Source organism: Microcebus murinus, chromosome 10, assembly GCF_040939455.1.
Source record: "Microcebus murinus isolate Inina chromosome 10, M.murinus_Inina_mat1.0, whole genome shotgun sequence".
Classification (NCBI taxonomy): Eukaryota; Metazoa; Chordata; class Mammalia; order Primates; family Cheirogaleidae; genus Microcebus; species Microcebus murinus.
In genome coordinates, this window is record NC_134113.1 from 10,621,374 (window position 1) to 10,637,364 (window position 15,991).

The following is a 15,991-nucleotide window of genomic DNA, read 5'->3' on the forward strand; positions in this document are numbered from 1 at the left end:
ATCCCGGCGTCCCCCACTCCAGCCCTCCCTCTCCCTTTCCCACTTCTAACAGTTTGTTCTAGATGTTTTCTTTGAATCCACCACGCATTGCCTTTGAAACTTACATATCCAACCAGAAAAATGATATGGTGAAGGGGGAAAAAATATAAGACTCTGAAAATGAATCACAACATTACGGAAAATTAGAAGCGTGGACTTATTTTGCAAAGCAAATCTCTATTTTTACCGAGGAGGAAGCCCGACTCAGGGAGGGAGGTCGGGAGGGTTGCCGAGCTGGGGCTGGATTGCGGGTCGTGCGGGCAGAGCTGGGGCCGCCACCCCTGGGCTCTGGGAGCTCAGAGGAGGAGGGGCGGCTGCAGGGAGGCAGGATGCTCAGCTGGCTGGGGTGGGGCAGGCTGAGGAGGCTTCTGCCTGATGCAGGCAGGCAGACATCTGGGCACGAGGGGGCCAAAGTCCTCATTTATGGCCTTGGGGCAGTTAATGTGTAATATGTCTAAGATATAAGCTTGACCATGACGTGGGACCCTGAGCACAGGCTTCCAGGAGCTGCTGGGAGCTGCTGCCAGGAGCTGTCACCATGTCGGTGAGGATGCTGCCTCCCCTACCCTTCATCTGTGTCCTGGCCTGGGTGGGAGACTTTTGGGGAAAAGCATCACTGCCCCTCTCTGGGCCTCAGTTTCCCCATCTGTATAGTAAGGAAGCTGGACAGATGGTCTCCACAGCCTCTTAGCAGCAGGGTTCTCTGCTACCTCCGCCACCATCCTGCAGGGAGCCCGAGCCTTCCTCTCTAGCCTCTGTTTTCTCATCAGTGATACTAATAATAACAATAATAAAATAATTGCTAACATCAGTTGAGCTGTATAAAGAGGAAAAACATGAGGCTGGGAGATTCAATTGTCCAAGGTCACAACCTATAAATTGGGGTTGAGTGGCTCCCCTTAGAAGTCCCTGATTCTTTTTTTTTTTCCTTTATTTTTATTTATTTATTTATTTATTTATTTATTTATTTATTTATTTATTTATTTATTTATTTTTAGAGACAGGGTCACTCTGTGTCACCTAGGCTGGAGTGGAGCATAGTGGCTCTATGGTAGTTCACTATAGCCTTGAACTTCTACGCTCAAACGATCCTCCTGCCTCAGCCTCCTGAGTAGCTGGGACTACAGGCACGTGCCATCAAGCCTGGCTAATTTTTCTATTTTTTGTAGAGTTGGGATCTAGCTCTTGCTCAGGCTGGTCTTGAACCTCCGGGGCTCAAGAGACCCACCTTGCCTTCCCAAAACGTTGGGATTACAGGAGTGAGCTACCGTGCCCAGCCTCCTTTGTTTTAGAGACAGGATCTCACTCTGTTGCCCAGGCTGGAGAGCAGTGGCCGATCATAGTTCACTGTAACCTTGAGCTCTTGGGCTCAAGTGATCCTCCTGGCTCAGGCTCCTGAGTAGCTGGGACCACAGGTGTGCACCACCACCTGGCTAATGGCTCTTTGATTCTGTACCTGACTCTGCCACAGCTGGCTGCGTGGCCGAGGACCAGTCCCTGCCCCTTTCTAAGCCTCCCTCAGCGTCTGTGCAGTGGGATCCCCGGCGGCGTCTTCTGAGGACGAGATGGTGTGTTCATTTCCTGAGGCTGCCGCACCGAACTACCACAAAAAGGGTGGCTTAAAACTACGGACATTTGTTCTCTCCCGGTTTTGGAGCTGGAGTGTGAAACCAAGGTGTCGCCAGGGCGTGCTCTCTCTGGAGGTGCCGGGGTTTCCTGCCTTGTCTCTCCCTGCTTCTGGTGGTCGCTGGCGATCCTTGGCGTTTCTTGGCTGGTGGCAGTGTCGCTCTACTCTGTCTCCGTCTTCTCATGGCTTCTCCTCCGTGTGTCTCTCTGTGTCCAGATGTCCTTCCTCTTATTAGGATGTCAGTCATGTTGGATTTAGGGTCCACCCTAAGCCAGTATGACCTCATCTTGACTTGATTACATCTGCAAAGACCCTATTTAATTTAATTTAATTTAATTTAATTATTTATTTTTTCTGAGACAGAGTCTCACTCTTTTGCCCAGCTAGAGTACCGTGGTGTTAGCCTAGCTCACAGCAATTTCAAACTCCTGGGCTCAAGCAATCCTCCTGCCTCCGCCTCCCGAGTAGCTGGGACTACAGGCACGCACTGCCATACCCCACTAATTTTTCTATTTTTAGTAGAGACGGGGTCTCACTCTTGCTCAGACTGGTCTCTACCTCCTGAGCTCAAATCATCCGCCCGCCTTGGCCTCCCAGAGTGCTAGGATTACGGGAGTGAGCCACCACCCCGAGCCAAAAGACGCTATTTTAAATAGGTGACATTCACAAGTTCCAGGTGGATATGGATTTTGAGGGAACACTATTCAAGCCACAGCAGGTGGGACTCAGCCTGTGAAGGTGACTGGGGTGCCCTGCATGGAGGGTCCCATGTTCTCCTCGCCCTGCCTCTCAGGGAGGACCTTTGTGGCCTGGAGTCTTTCCAGCCTTCTCTTTCCCCTGGTCCTTCCACCCCTCTGTTTTCTTTCCTTGTTCTCCTCCATAGTCCACCCGATCCAAATCCCTTATATTACAGACGGGGGAACCGAGGCCCAGAAGGAGACCAGGCTGGCCCCAGTTCGCTCACCCAGCCTGTAAGGGGCAGAGCCAGAAGGAACCCTGGGCACCCTGACTCCTGCCCCCACCCGGCCTATGAGCCACTCCAGCCCCCACCAGCTCTGCCTCCCTGTCTCTCTGGGCCTTAGACCTTGTTGAGCGGGGACAAGGCTCCCAGGCCCACACACGTCCACAGGTCTCAGCATCCCTATTTGTCCTAATGCACCCCTGACCCCCGGCCTTTTGAGGGCCCCTGCAACAGCCCCATCCCCATCCTTGGGGGCCCTGGGTTCTTGCGTCTCAGCCAGGCAGCCCCAGGCAGCCACAAGGGGAGCGGGGATACTTTTCCCCACCCCAGTCCCGGCTCTCCCATCCCCCACCCCGACTGTCCCAGGGTCCTGGGTGGGGGGCAGGCTACCAGGAGGAGGCAGCCCCTGACGCCGGGTGTCAGACACGCGTGCGCAAAGCAGAGCGCAGGTCTGTGAGCGCCGGCTGTGTGACGCCACACCTGCGCTCTGCGTCTCCTCTGAACCCCTTTGGGAGGGACTGTGATTGTCCTCGCCGGGTAACTTCGTCTCCCAGAGGTGATGTTCTGCATCTGTCAGTGAAGGCTGAAGGAGGCTTTTAATCCAGTCCGGCTGGCTCCAAGATGGGAATCCAGCTGTCACATTCAGCTCACATCTGAGGGGTTGGGCCTCCAGCCTCTAGGTCCCGCTCTCTGTGAAGCAGGGAGATTTTGCCCTGAGGGGGCATCTGGCCCTGTCTGGAGATACTTCGGGTTGTCACAAGTTGGGGGAGGGTGCTACTGGCATCCAGTGGGTAGAGGCTGGGGAAGCCGCCTGACATCCACGGGACGGCCCCACGACAGGAGCAATCCCGCCCCAAATGCCGCAGAGCTGGGGCTGAGGAGCCCTGCTCAGAGGCAGCACAGTGTCTGCCCTGCCGCCATCCTGGCCCCGCGCTCCTGGGTGAAGTGCTGCCTCTTTCAGGCCTTCCTCTGAAACCGTACTGACGCTGGGAGAACCCGATGCCTGTGACCCCGCCCTCAGTGTGAACCAGCAGGTCGCTTCCTCCTTCCCTCCCACGAGGAGGCGGCTGCCAGTGGGAGAGTATTGGTCGCCCTCCCTCGGCCACTGCCCTTGACGGGGGCAAAGTGCCCAGTCCGATGAGTTGGCTCAGGGCTTCTCAGAGTATGCGCTTTCCAAAAAGAAAAAAAAAAAGTCAGTGAACAGAACTCCCAGCATGTAAAAGTGTTCTCCCACGAGTTGTTCTAGACATACGGATGTAGAAAGTGGACATTTTTTGGGGGGAAGGAGCTTTGAAAACCCAGCTTTGAGACCCTCCCTATTCGCCATAGTGCAGCTGGAGGAAGCCTCTGCTGTATAGAATCCAGGGGCTGGGCCGGGCGCGGAGGCTCACGCCTGTAATCCTAGCACTCTGGGAGGCCGAGGCAGGAGGATTGCTTGAGGTCAGGAGTTCGAGACCAGCCTGAGCAAGAGTGAGACCACATCTCTACTAAAAAAAATAGAAAGAAATTAATTGGCCAACTAAAAATATATAGAAAAAATTAGCCGGGCATGGTGGGGCATGCCTGTAGTCCCACCTACTCGGGAGGCTGAGGCAGGAGGATCACTTGAGCCCAGGAGTATGAGGTTGCTGTGAGCTGGGCTGATGCCACGGCACTCTAGCCTGGGCAACAGAGTGAGACTTTGTCTCAAAAAAAAGAAAAAAAAAAAAGAATTCAGGTGCTGCTGGGTCCTCTGTATGAACGAGCAGGAGCAATAAGAAGTAATCAAAATGACAGTCACCCCTCCATTTGCCTCTAGTCTGTGTCAGGCCCTATGCTTGGGGCTTCACAAACGATCTCAATTCCTCTCCCAACTCAGTGTCTGTCACACAGCGGGCGCTCAGCAACTGTTTCTTTTTTGCAGATGGGGGTCTCACTTGTTGCCCAGGCTGTCCTCCAACTCCTGGGCTTAAGCGATCCTCCCACCTCAGCCTCCCGAGTAGCTGTGACAACAGGCTGGAGCCATTGTGCCTGGCCCTGCAACTGTTTTTTTATTGAATAAATCAAATCAATCCATTTTTCAAAAGGGGGAAGTGAGGTTTGGAGAGGGACTTTGGTGGATATGTTCAGACAGGGGACTTAGGGAGTTTTATAGGTTCTTAGTTTTGCATGGGCCAGGACCTGCACACATGCTTTTGAAACAGGCATCTTCTGCATTGTACACTGGTTTCTGAGGTTCTGCTAAGGGCAGCAGGACTTCATCACTTCAACACTTTGGGGAACTTCAAAGTCAGCAGGAACCACTCTACCCATTTAATAGATGGGTAAACTAAGGCTCCCTTGTTTGGGCCCCAATCCTGGGGCAGATAAGAGCAAGGCAGAGAGGGCGGGAGGCTCTGGGAGCCCTGATGAGAGCACTCTGGCTCTGTCCCTTCCTGGCTCAGTGCCCTCCCGTGTCCCCACACGGGAGACCCACGGCCGGGTCAGGATGACATGGATGATGCCACGAAAGGGCTTCGCCAGCAGGGGGTGCTGGGCTGGTGTGATCAGTTTCGGTGGGGACTCCAGTGGCACGTTTCTCTGTCTGTCCAGGAGGATTTCGAGATTAGGAACATGAACATGAAGCCGGGGACAACCCTGAAGATCAAGGGCAGGATTCCCGACGACGCCAACAGGTGAGTGAGGGCCAGGGGTGGTGTCCGAGGCCTGGAGCAGGCAGGGCAGGTGGGGCAGGCAGGACAGCCCTGTGAAGCGGTCGGGCAAGAGCGACTTCAGGCCAAGGGGCCTTTTCCACATCCTTGCTCCTCCCCCACCCCCGCTCCGCCACCCCTCCGTGGGGACGGGCCTCTGTCTGAGGTGGGCTTTGGGGACCTACAGAATTTCAGAGCTGACGCCATGTGCTGTTCCTTGGCCCCAACAGCCACTGAAGGTGCGAGTGGAGAAGCCCCTGGCACCGTGCCCCGGCCCTGCAGGTCAGGTGCCTCTACTGAGAGCCCGAGCCCTGAGACACCGCCCTCCAGCCACCCCGCTCAGCGGCCAGAGCCCGGCCTTTCACGCGCATAAACCAGGGCAGCCACCAGGGGGCGCCAAGTGACCCCGCTTGCGTCCGGTCAGTAGAACCAGAGGCACGACCCACCTCTGAGCCACAGCTCAGCGCGGCTCCCACGTGTGCAGAGCAGTGTCGGCGGGGCTCGGCACTGCTCTCTATCCACCTTTGGTTCCGGAGGGGGTGGGCAGATGCATGGGGTAAGAGCCAAGAGAAAAGTGACTCCTTTCTCCTACTTGAGTCCCTCACGTTTGCAGAAATGTGGGGTGTCCCTGGTCTGAGACACCCCATGACCCAGAATGTCCTGCTCTTGGGGACCCTGATGATCTAACCCAGGCTTCTGCAGAGATCTGCCAAGAAGTCACACAACCCCTGACTGCATACCTCTAGTAACAGGGAGCTCACCACCTTAGGCTGGCTACTGTTTGCAGCCAAATTTAATATGTCCTCAGATATCTAAGGATGGCGATGCTCTGTCTCAGGATAGACACCCTCGATTCCAGAAGCTATCACTGTCAGTTACCCTCCTGTCAACAGCCTCATTCCCTGTTTCAAATGGAATGTGCCACCACAATGCCAAGTCTGACCAGGTTGTCACCTCCCTTGTTTTAAGGCACAGATCTTAATTAACATAACCTTTTTTCGTGATTCTTCCAGCTTAGTGTGGTCAACCAAAACCCTCTAACCCAAGCAGTTTTACCCAAACCTGGCCTCCAAACCTCACCTGTTATCCCCTCCCCTGCAGCTTTGCAATTAATCTGGGCCAGGGGTCAGATGAGTTGAACCTGCACTTCAACCCTCGCTTCACTGAATCCATCATTGTCTGCAACACAAAGGATGGCAGCAGCTGGGGACAAGAGCAACGGGATAATCACCAGTGCTTCACCCCAGGGTCAGAGGTCAAGGTGAGGTCAAAGGGGAAAGCAGTCTGGAGAAGGTGTCAAGGGGAGGGCCCAAAGGGTAGGGCATGTAGTCCTGGACATGCGTGCTGGCAGTGTCTGTGCCACCAGGCACTGCCCTGGCCCATTCCCAGGGCCTCCTGCCTCCTTGACACCCTCCCCAACTCCCCTACAGGTGACCATAACCTTTGAGAGTGACAAATTCAACGTGATGCTGCCAGACGGGCACCGGTTGACCTTTCCCAACAGGCTGGGCCACAACCACCTGAGCTACCTGAGTGTGCAGAATGGGTTCAAGGTCTCCTCCTTCAAGTTTGACTGAGTGGGCAGCACCTCATTGGAATAAAAGACCCCCAGCCTGGATCCCTGTCCTGAGCCTTTTTTTGAGTCACAGCAGGACCAACAGCTCTTGGGTCCTGGGTCTGTCCACCTACTCCCCTGCAGTTCCCGCCCCTTGGATCCCATCCTTCCTCCCCAAGGCCAAGAGCAAACAAAAGAACCCACTTCCATTGAGTCCCTCTGTGGCAGGAAACTGCAGTTAGTGCTTTCCATGCATTTTAGTGCTCCTGACATACTTGTGATACAGAGGAGGAAACTGAGACACAAGGACACAGGACTGCCAAGTGGGAAGGCTGAGACATGCTCCCAACAGCTCTGAGGACCTGCTCCTGCCTATTGGCCCCCATTATCACCTGGGCAAATGCCAGGCTGGGATTAAGGGCAGACACTAGCCCCAGGGGCTGTTCCAGGAACTGCTGATAAGGGTCCCCACCTGGCCTCTTATCTCAGGGCATTCCAGCCTGGTTACTTATTACCTCCCTGGGCTATCCACTCCCCTCCCCTGCTGGGGGCCTTGAGGGGGGTCCAAAACTTGCTGGCGCTGTTCTACCAGGTCCCCAAGCATCTTGCAGGACACCTTTTATTAAAAAAGCCTTTTTTAATCACGTCCCAGAAAGCAGGTCTGGGGTGTCTGGGAAGATGGGATCCTCCCTGTGAGGTGACACCTGACCTTCCCGCAGGGCTCTGGACAGGTGTGAGGCTGGCAGAGTGGATGTGGGGGAAGCAGCCTGGGACAGGGCTCCTGGGGGTAGAGTGGGGACCTCCATTAGGAGCTGCTGGGGGCAGGCGGTCCCTCTGGAGGCGAGACAATGGCCCTGTGTGGCACACTCCCTACCCCCCACCCAAGGGCAGCTTCGTGGGGCACAAAGGCAGCACTGTGAGGCTGGGCCCTCCGGCCAGTGGGGGTGGCGTGGGGTGGGGCCTAAGGAATGGCTACTGGGTGCAGAGTGGCAGGGCCCCCGGGAGCCCTGAGCAAGCCCAGCCTTCCCGGTCCTCCCTCCATGTCTGTCCTGCAGAGACGGGGAGGGGCTTGTGGGTCACTTGGCTTCTCCCCTCCCTGGTCTGGCGGGACCCAGCTCTGCTAGGCGAGGAGGGGCTGGCTCTGCACCTGGGCTCCTCCAGAGAGGTGCCCCACGGCGGGCGGGTTCCTGAGCCCAGGCCCCAGCCACTCACACCTTGACCTCGTCGTCCTCCTCAGCGTCAGCAAACTCGAAGGTGTTTGCTTGTACTGTGCTGGGCACGGGGGCCCTGCCGCCCGCCCGGGGCGCCCACTCTTCATCCAGACTCTGCCAGGAGGCCCGAGCCTGGGGCAGTGCTCCCGCCAGCTCATGCCAGGCGTCCACCTCGGTGTAGGGGCGGCTGCCCCCCCAGCCCGCCCCCCGGTGCCTGCCGTCGGCCTGGTCAGCGGCTGCTCGGGGACCCTCCGCCACAGGGCTGGCCCTCACCTCAGCCACGGGGCCCAGCCCAGCAGTCACCCCGTTGGGACGGCGTCCACGAGGTGGGGGGCTTGTGGCAGGGGCTGGGGAGTTTGCGGCAGGGGCGGGGGTCTCTGTTGCGGCGGCTTCTGAGAGGCTCATGACCCCTAGCAGCTCGCTGAGGAGAGAAGGCCCCAGGTCCAGGTCCAGGCGGAAGGACAAGAGCGAGTCGGAGCGGCGCAGCTCCGGCTCCGGCGGGAAAGAGCTATCGCGGTCCCCATCGTGAGGCTTTTCCGAGCGGGGCAGGCGGGAGATGGTGCAGAACCCAGAGTCCAGGCCTGGAAGGGAGACGAGAAGAGGGATCAGAGCTGGGGCCCCTGACCAGAGATTGGGGCAGGGACAGCCAGGACCCGCCCTGGCTTGCTGTGTGGCCTCTGGCAAGTCACTCCCCTCTCTGTTCTCCCCTCTCTCCCACCCAGTGAACCCAGAGTGGCAGTGAGGGGAGTCTCTCACGTGATCCTCCTGCCAACCCTGAAAGATGAAAATTGTCATAATCCTCGTGTGGGTCTCGCAGAGGAGGAAGGTGAGGGTCAGTTGGGATGAAGAGAAGGGCCCGGCCCAAGGCCATAGCGTTTGATGGGGCAGAGCCAAATCTGGAGCACAGATCTCCTTTCAGTCCCAACTGCGAACTTGGCCCGGGTCCCTGGTTCCCTGTCCTGGTGCTGGCCGACAGCTGCAGGTGGACCCATGGTATGCAGGCTGGTTTGTGGACACGGTATGCAACCAGCAGCTGGGGTCTGACTGCACAGAAATCAGACTCCAAGGACAGGCGCATGCCTTCCAAAGGTCACCTGGTCCACCCCCTGCTTCCAGGATTCCCTGGCCTGAGACATAACGGGGTTGCTGTGGACCAGGCCCCCATGGAGTTCCCCTTAGGCCCCTGGGGCAGGAGCATTGGGGCATTTGCCCAGTGGTGGGGGTGAACCACAAGGCAAGGAACGGCCACCAGGTGGCAGCATGGGCCCATGGTTCCCAGGTGAGCTGCTCCCGCTTAGCAGAGGTGGCACTTCTGGCAGGGCAGGAAGGGCCACTGGCTTGTGTCCCTGTAAGTAGTTTGCCAAATTTGTCAAGTTACAGGAAGCTTTGTTTAAATAACAAGTACAGCCCAAGTGTCCTGGGCCCTTATTATGTACCAGCCTCTGGGCCTCACCTGGTACATGTACGATTTCCCTGAATCTTAGCAAGACCCTGAGGGGCTCGTTATCCAGGCGAGGACTTGAACTTGCAGAGATCAGTCGCTTGCTGGAAATCAGGCAGAACCAGCACTGGAATCCAGAGCCCAGCCTTGCAACCTCACCATGATATCATTCTGGTGTGAGGGGCTGCTTTGGCTGAGGGGGCAAAAAGTGGGGGGAGGGGGGGTTGGCCCAGCCGAGGTCCCAGACAGCGAAGTATTTGCCTGGGTCACACAGCAAGTTCCAGGCAGTTGGAACTCAAACCCCATCTCCTCGCTCCCAACCTCCCATGCTTTGGGGAGTGAGCTGGTCCCCACCTCTTTACCGCCCATCCCCCGCCTTCCAACAGTCTTGGGTTTGGGCCTGACCTCCATGGCGAGACCAAGCGACTATGGGCAAAGAGCTCACTTGGAGGCTTGGTGGAACCACTGAGCCCCTCTGGGCCTCAGCCTCAGCACCTGATAAACGGGCAAATGACCCAGGCCCTCACCATAAGCTGAGCGGCCGTCCACGGAGCTGGCGGGGCTCCCATCGAAGCTGAGCTTGCCCACCAGGAGGCTGTCATAGGCGGCCTGGTTGAGCTGGGGCAGGGAGATGGCGTTCTTGATGATGGGGGAGATGGCGGGCGGAGCTGGCGAAGGCGTGGGCGGAGAAGCCATCCGCCGGGATGGCATGCCCACCCTCCGCACCTGCTGTAGCTTCTTGGCCAGGAAGCCTCGGGGTGAGCGATGGGTGCCCCTGGAGCTGCCACCATGGTTGCTGAGGAAGGAGGTGTCACCGAAGACGTCCCCGCCACGGCCTACGTGCATGGTGTGGCGGAAGTCCCCCAGCGGGGGGCTGATCATGTCTGCAGTCAGCCGCCTCTTTCCCTGCGAACTGGACACCCAGCCCACGGGCGAGAGCTTGCCCAGGCTCATGGTGGGGGCTCCTCCGGCCCCCTGGGGGCCGGGCATTAGCTCTGGCTGCTCACTACTGCTGGTCCATGCCCACCAGGGGCCAGGGATGGAGGGGGCTGGGCTCGGGGCCCACTTCTCAGCTCCTTCTGCCCCACGTAGAAGGCGGTGGACGGAGGCTCTCCTAAGGTGCTGCCCCCGAGTGCTGGGCCTGAGTGTCCATGCTTGTCTCTGCTTAAGGCCCGGCTCCCAGCCCTGTGGAAGCAGCTGCAGATGTTCTATCCACGAGCAGAGGAGGCAGGAGATGTGCCTCCAAGGTGGCTGGCTCCTCTCCTACCCAATGTGGAGACCTGGAAGGAAAACAGGACAGTGACGGACGGCAGGCAGTGGTGCAGAGGAGATCCTGGGTCTAAACACTAGCAGCTAAGGAGGAGACGCGTCCCCCAACAACACAGACGGAGAGCACCCACCAAAGCTGAGCGGAAGCCAAGTGTCAGCCCATGTACGGGAAGTTCAAGAACAGTCAAATCCAATCCATGGCAATAGAAATCAGAACTGTGGTTGCCTCCGAGCAGGTACTGCCTGAGCGGGGCATCAGAAATTCACGGAGCTGGCCGGGCTTGGTGGCTCACGCCTGTAATCCTAACACTCTGGGAGGCAGAGGCGGGTGGATCGCTCAAGGTCAGGAGTTCAAAACCAGCCTGAGCAAGAGCGAGACCCCGTCTCTACTATAAATAAAAAGAAATTAATTGGCCAACTAAAAATATATAGAAAAAATTAGCCGGGCATGGTGGCACATGCCTGTAGTCCCAGCTACCTAGGAGGCTGAGGTAGGAGGATCGCCTGAGCCCAGGAGTTTGAGGTTGCTGTGAGCTAGGCTGATGCCATGGCACTCTAGCCCAGGCAACAGAGTGAGACTCTGTCTCAAAAAAAAAAAAAAAAAAGAAAGAAAGAAATTCATGGGGTGGTAAAAAATAGAAAAGACCATTCTACAGGGCCCACTTAAAGTGCCAGTGCCTCGCCTGCATCATCACTTAAACCCACAGAACAGCCCTTGCCTGAAGCCACAGAAAAGGAAACGGTGAAACACAGCCCCAAATCCCAGATCCCCTGAGCAGGCTGTACCACCTCCTGCTGGCGTGCTGAGCAAGTCCCTTCTCCGTGGGCTAAAATCCCTTCCACCCAGAGAAGCCGGGAGGGAGGGATGAGGTGCCTGCCAAGGCTTTGTGAACTGCTGTGTAAACAGCCAGAGCAGAGGCTCCAGGAAAAGGGATCCTGCGGTCAAAAGTGCCTTTTCCCAGCTGCCTCCTCCGTATGCACGAGCATGTTCGAGGGTCTGAGACGATAGGCAGGAAAGGGCTTTATCATTGTCTGTCAAATTGGTGCAGGACCCTTGTCAGGGAGCAAGTTTTGGGAAAAAGCTCAACTGGTGCCCAAAGCTAGCTATTCCTCGTCCACTCTCTGCCTTCCTCATCTGCCCCCACGCCCTCCCCAGCCCCTGCCTCCTTCTGTAAGCATCTCCTGGTCTGACCCCTCCCGTCCAGTATGAGAAAGTCCAGGCTGGAGAGCACCTGTGGTCCTGTGGTCCCACCTCTGGTGTTCCCGCGGCCCAGAGAGGGCAAGCTTGCTCAAGGTCAGACTGAGAGAGCCAGTTGAGACTTGAACTCAGAGCCGCTGACTCACATCAGCCCTAGACTGGCTTGCGGAGCCCAGTCTTGTCTCCTCAGGTTGGGAACACGTGCTGAGGGTGGGGCAGCTGCCCCGATCTTCCTGCCTTCCTCCCTCCAGCACCCGCTTGCGCTCTGCACTTAGCAGGTGCCAAATCAATACGGTTTAATCACAGGAGCGCTCTGCGATAACCTCCATGCCAAAGGATCACCCCCACCCCCTCCTGAGAGTGGTGGGGGGGGGGCGCCTGGGGACTCAGTGTCCTCATAGTGTGACCTTGGGCAGGTCATTTACCTTCACAGGCCTGAGACCTCAGGTGGTAAAAGTTGATAATGACTCTTAACAAGAACACCTAGATCTGAGTCTCAACCTTTTTTTTTCTTTCTTTAAGCCATTGCTGCCACCTCCAATCTCCATACTGCCCTTCTAATGTTGTTTGAAATTCAAAATAGGTTAAATAACACGATAAAAACAAAGAAGGCAATAGGACAAAGCTTGCTTTGTTTTCTGACTACATTCTCCTCCCTTCCCACCATCTGATCCTCCCCCAACCCTAACTCCTCCCCTCGGGGGGAGTTCTGAATCATCCCTTTCCCTGGCACCCCCGGCACCAGCACTGAGACTGACGTCCTGGTCCTCGTGGAATGTTTGCTAAGTTATAAGCGCTCTGCAGTTGGCCAGCCATTACATGATGTCATCTGAGTCTCCAACAACCCCCAAAGCTGGAGGGTTGGCCCATCTTACAGGGAGAGCGAGGTTCACAGAGAAGGGACCTGTCCAAGGTTACTGGCAGGTGCACGGCCAGGGCCAGGTTCCCCTGATCAGCAGAGATTAAGGATGAGTCCCTGGGGGCAGGCACTGGGGGTGAGGTGGGTGTGACTCTGTGGAATGTCATGTAGAGGGGTCAACTGTGTCTGCCATGTGGGCACAGACACCTCACTCTCACCTCCAGCTCCCAGACTTCTTGGGGCAGCCCCTCCTCTCCCAGCAAAAGGGGCTCCTGCCAACTTCCATGGCCACTTTGACTTGGGAGATCAGCTTTCTCCCCAACCCTGGGATGATCCAAGCTCCCAAATGCTTCTGGGCACCTCCAAATAGTAGCCCCCCACTCCCTCCCTCCTGCAATAGAGAGACCCTGCCACCGGGCAGGGCACTGTCTTCCCACAGCATCCCAGGCAGGTCCCCTCCCAGGGGGGTTGTGCGCGTGACAATTAGAAGACGCTGTAATTCAACTCCCAGACCCTGGAGCAGGGCAGCCCTGGGTTCAAATCAAATACTTTTACACTGATGTCTCTCCTGGGGACGCTTGGTGGCAGCCATCTGGCAGTTGATGCTGACCACAGGGCATTCGTTGCTGGCCATCAGGTGTGCCCAGCTGGCACTGACTGTCCTGGTGGTTGGGGCAGTGAGTGAGCCTAGGAACACTACCTGTTAATACTCAGAATGCCCATTTTACAGATGAAAAACTGAGGCTCAGAAAGGAGACTAATTTGCTGTAGGTCAAAGAACAATAAAAAGTGGGGTGCCTGGGAGCCTGCCTAGGATTCCACCAACATCAGAAGTAAACGCCCCAGGGCTGGGTGAAGCCCAGGCAGGAATGGGGAAGTTTTGGAGTTGGACACCAGCGCTGAGCTCAGGAGAGGCAGGGTGGGGAGGCAGGAGACGAAGCTCTGCAGACTCAGTGCCTGTGACCTGGGCCAGGTGGTGGCCATGCAGCCTCAGTGTCCCTGGAGTCCTTGTCTTTACCCAGTAGAGGACAATCAGGGCCTGGGCACATGGCTCCAGCTCACGCATGGCGGAGGGACACAGGGACAACATCTGGGCCCGGGCAGGGACTACGCATTAGGGGAGGCCAACAGGGGCCGCTGTGGAGGCGCATGTGGTCTGGGGGAGGCCAGGGACCGCTGCGGGTGGGGAGGGCAGAGGCGGCCGCTGCACCCTTGCGCTCACCAGGTGGCGGGCCGCTGTGCGTACCTGCAGCACAAGTGGCGCCACGTCTCATCCTGGAGGCCGCTGCTCGGGCGCACAGAACGCTCTCCCTGCCAGCGTCCAGCCGCCTAACCTCACCCCCGCTGCTGGACAGCCGTCCCCGTCTTGCTGAGGGTGGTTCCCCAAACTTGCCCTGGCCCTGGCATGAGGGGTGACGTCCTGGGGACTGGCTTCCCGTGTCCCTGAAAGCCCGGCAGCTTCAAGATGGAGGGACGGGGAAACTGAGGCCAGAAAGGGGTAGCCAGCTGTCTTCAGTCACGCTGCTGGGACGGGTTCTCCTACTCCAAGGGGAGCACTGTGGGCCATTAGGGAGGGACAGGGGGAAAGGACAGGGGACGAGAAGGACCCAGGCGGGAGATGAGACGGGAGACTCGCTCCTTGTCCGCCCACCCAGAGTTAGAGCCGCACCAGCCCTCGACCAGGAGAGGCGGCGGCTGCGCTGGGTCTCGAGTTCCCACGCCACGTTTCGGTCACTGTGGTCTCCCTCCCTGCTAGTAGTTTCGTCTCTCCGAGCCTCAGTTTCCCGGTTTAGACAAGGGCTTCAAATTTCGCTGGCCTTGCATGCTTCGGGCACGGTTAGAACAATCCTGAGGGCAGGGGGAACTGGAAGGCCGGGAAAGGAATCAGCCACAAAACATTCCCTCGGGGCGAAGGGGAGGGTCGCCCCGCGGGGGAAGGGGGCAGCGGCTGTCTTGGCCAGCCCGGAGGAGAACCGGACGGGATGACCTCATCCGCTGCTCCAGCCTGGAATGCAGCGGTCGGAGAGGGGGCAGGGAGCCTGGTCCATCTCCCCAGCCCCCCAACTTCCCGCTCTCCGCGTCGGCCTCCGCCGAGGGGCCAGACATTCCGACACTTCGCGCCCCCTCCGTTCCTTCACTCCCTTACCCGGCGCAGGAAGCAGCGTAGACGGCCCTCCGCTCGCCCCTCTCCCCGCAGTACGCTTTAGCGCTCGCCACCTCCAATTCTCTGTCCCCTCCGCCCGCCAGGAACGTGACAAAACAACCCGAAAACTTGAGCGTCCCGGCGCGGGCCGGCGGCAGCGCCCGGCCTCGCGGTTGGCACGGCGCGCCTCCCCGGCAGGCCCCTCCCCCACGCCGGCCCCCCGGAGCCTAGGAGGGTGCGGGGCCCCGGGGGCAACGCGGTCCGGGCGGGCGTCACGCCCCCCGGCCTGAGGACCCGCGCGCCCGCTGCTGTTACCTGTTCTCGGAGAGCCCCGGGGGCGCGGGCGGAAGGACGGACTCGTCGGCAGCCGCGCGTCCCGCGTCCCGGCTCGCAGTCGGGGAGTCGCTGGGCCGGTCTGCGCCGCCCTGGCCGCGGGCTCCGCGGGCTGGCTCCGGGGCGGGGGCGGGGTGTGGGCGCGCTCCCTCCTCCCGCCTCGCTCCTCCCGCCCGCGGGCGGGGCCGGCCCCTTCCTCGGCACCGTCCTCGCCGAGTCGAGCTGAGCCGCGCCGCAGCCAAGGGGGGCGCGGCTGGGGTGCCGGGCCAGCCCTCTGCCCGCCGTCCGCCGGGGCAGGGCGATCTGAGCTGGGGGATGTGCAGGCTCCCAGGGGGAGGCGACTGTGGTCCTCGGTCCCCCTCGTGGCCTTGGGGCGTCCAGAACCAATAAGCTATTGCTCCCGGGCCCTCCAGCCACTCACTGCGGGGACTTTGGGGACCCTGGAAGCCTGTTCTCAGAGGCCTTGAATGCCTGGGCCTTTAGACCTTGAGTTTTACAGGCCTGGAATGCCCACTCCCTTTCTCCCAACCCCTCCATTCCTTTCCACCCAATACAGGCCTTGCGCGTGCCAGTAGGACAACTTAGCCACACTGGGGTGCAGGTCATGGGAGGCCACTTGTAGAGCGGTGTAGCGTGGTAGTCAAGGCAGGAGAGCCTGGAGCCAGGCAGCCTGGGTTCCTTTCCTG

At 58.5% G+C, this 15,991-nt stretch overlaps 2 protein-coding genes across 3 annotated transcripts; one reads left to right on the forward strand and one right to left on the reverse strand.

The window, feature by feature from the left end:
* The first annotated feature begins 532 nt into the window (after positions 1-532).
* On the forward strand, positions 533-6,914 carry LGALS2 (galectin 2). Its single transcript, XM_012787177.2, has 4 exons — positions 533-583; positions 5,199-5,281; positions 6,398-6,557; positions 6,727-6,914. Exons 1-4 carry the CDS (start codon positions 578-580, stop codon positions 6,871-6,873), a joined length of 396 nt encoding a protein of 131 aa, XP_012642631.2. The 5' UTR covers positions 533-577; the 3' UTR covers positions 6,874-6,914.
* A 554-nt stretch (positions 6,915-7,468) lies between these two features.
* CDC42EP1 (CDC42 effector protein 1) lies at positions 7,469-15,443 on the reverse strand. 2 transcript variants are annotated; one of them, XM_012787173.3, is made up of 3 exons: positions 15,288-15,443; positions 10,031-10,783; positions 7,469-8,643 (listed from the first exon to the last, which is right to left on the reverse strand). In XM_012787173.3, exons 2-3 carry the CDS (start codon positions 10,491-10,493, stop codon positions 8,060-8,062), a joined length of 1,047 nt encoding a protein of 348 aa, XP_012642627.2. In that variant the 5' UTR covers positions 10,494-10,783; positions 15,288-15,443; the 3' UTR covers positions 7,469-8,059. The 2 variants fall into 2 exon arrangements, with proteins under 2 accessions (XP_012642627.2, XP_012642628.2); XM_012787174.3 differs by lacking the exon at positions 15,288-15,443 and adding an exon at positions 14,976-15,135.
* Between the last annotated feature and the right edge of the window lie 548 nt (positions 15,444-15,991).

Coding starts and splice junctions, on each gene's coding strand:
- CDC42EP1 (XM_012787173.3), bottom strand. CDS start 10,493: ATGCCCGGCCCCCAGGGGGCCGGAGGAGCCCCCACCATGAGCCTGGGC. Junction 8,644..10,030: donor GGACGGCCGCTCAGCTTATG/GTGAGGGCCTGG, acceptor TCTCCCTTCCAG/GCCTGGACTCTGGGTTCTGC.
- LGALS2 (XM_012787177.2), top strand. Junction 5,282..6,397: donor ATTCCCGACGACGCCAACAG/GTGAGTGAGGGC, acceptor CCTCCCCTGCAG/CTTTGCAATTAATCTGGGCC. Junction 6,558..6,726: donor CCCCAGGGTCAGAGGTCAAG/GTGAGGTCAAAG, acceptor ACTCCCCTACAG/GTGACCATAACCTTTGAGAG.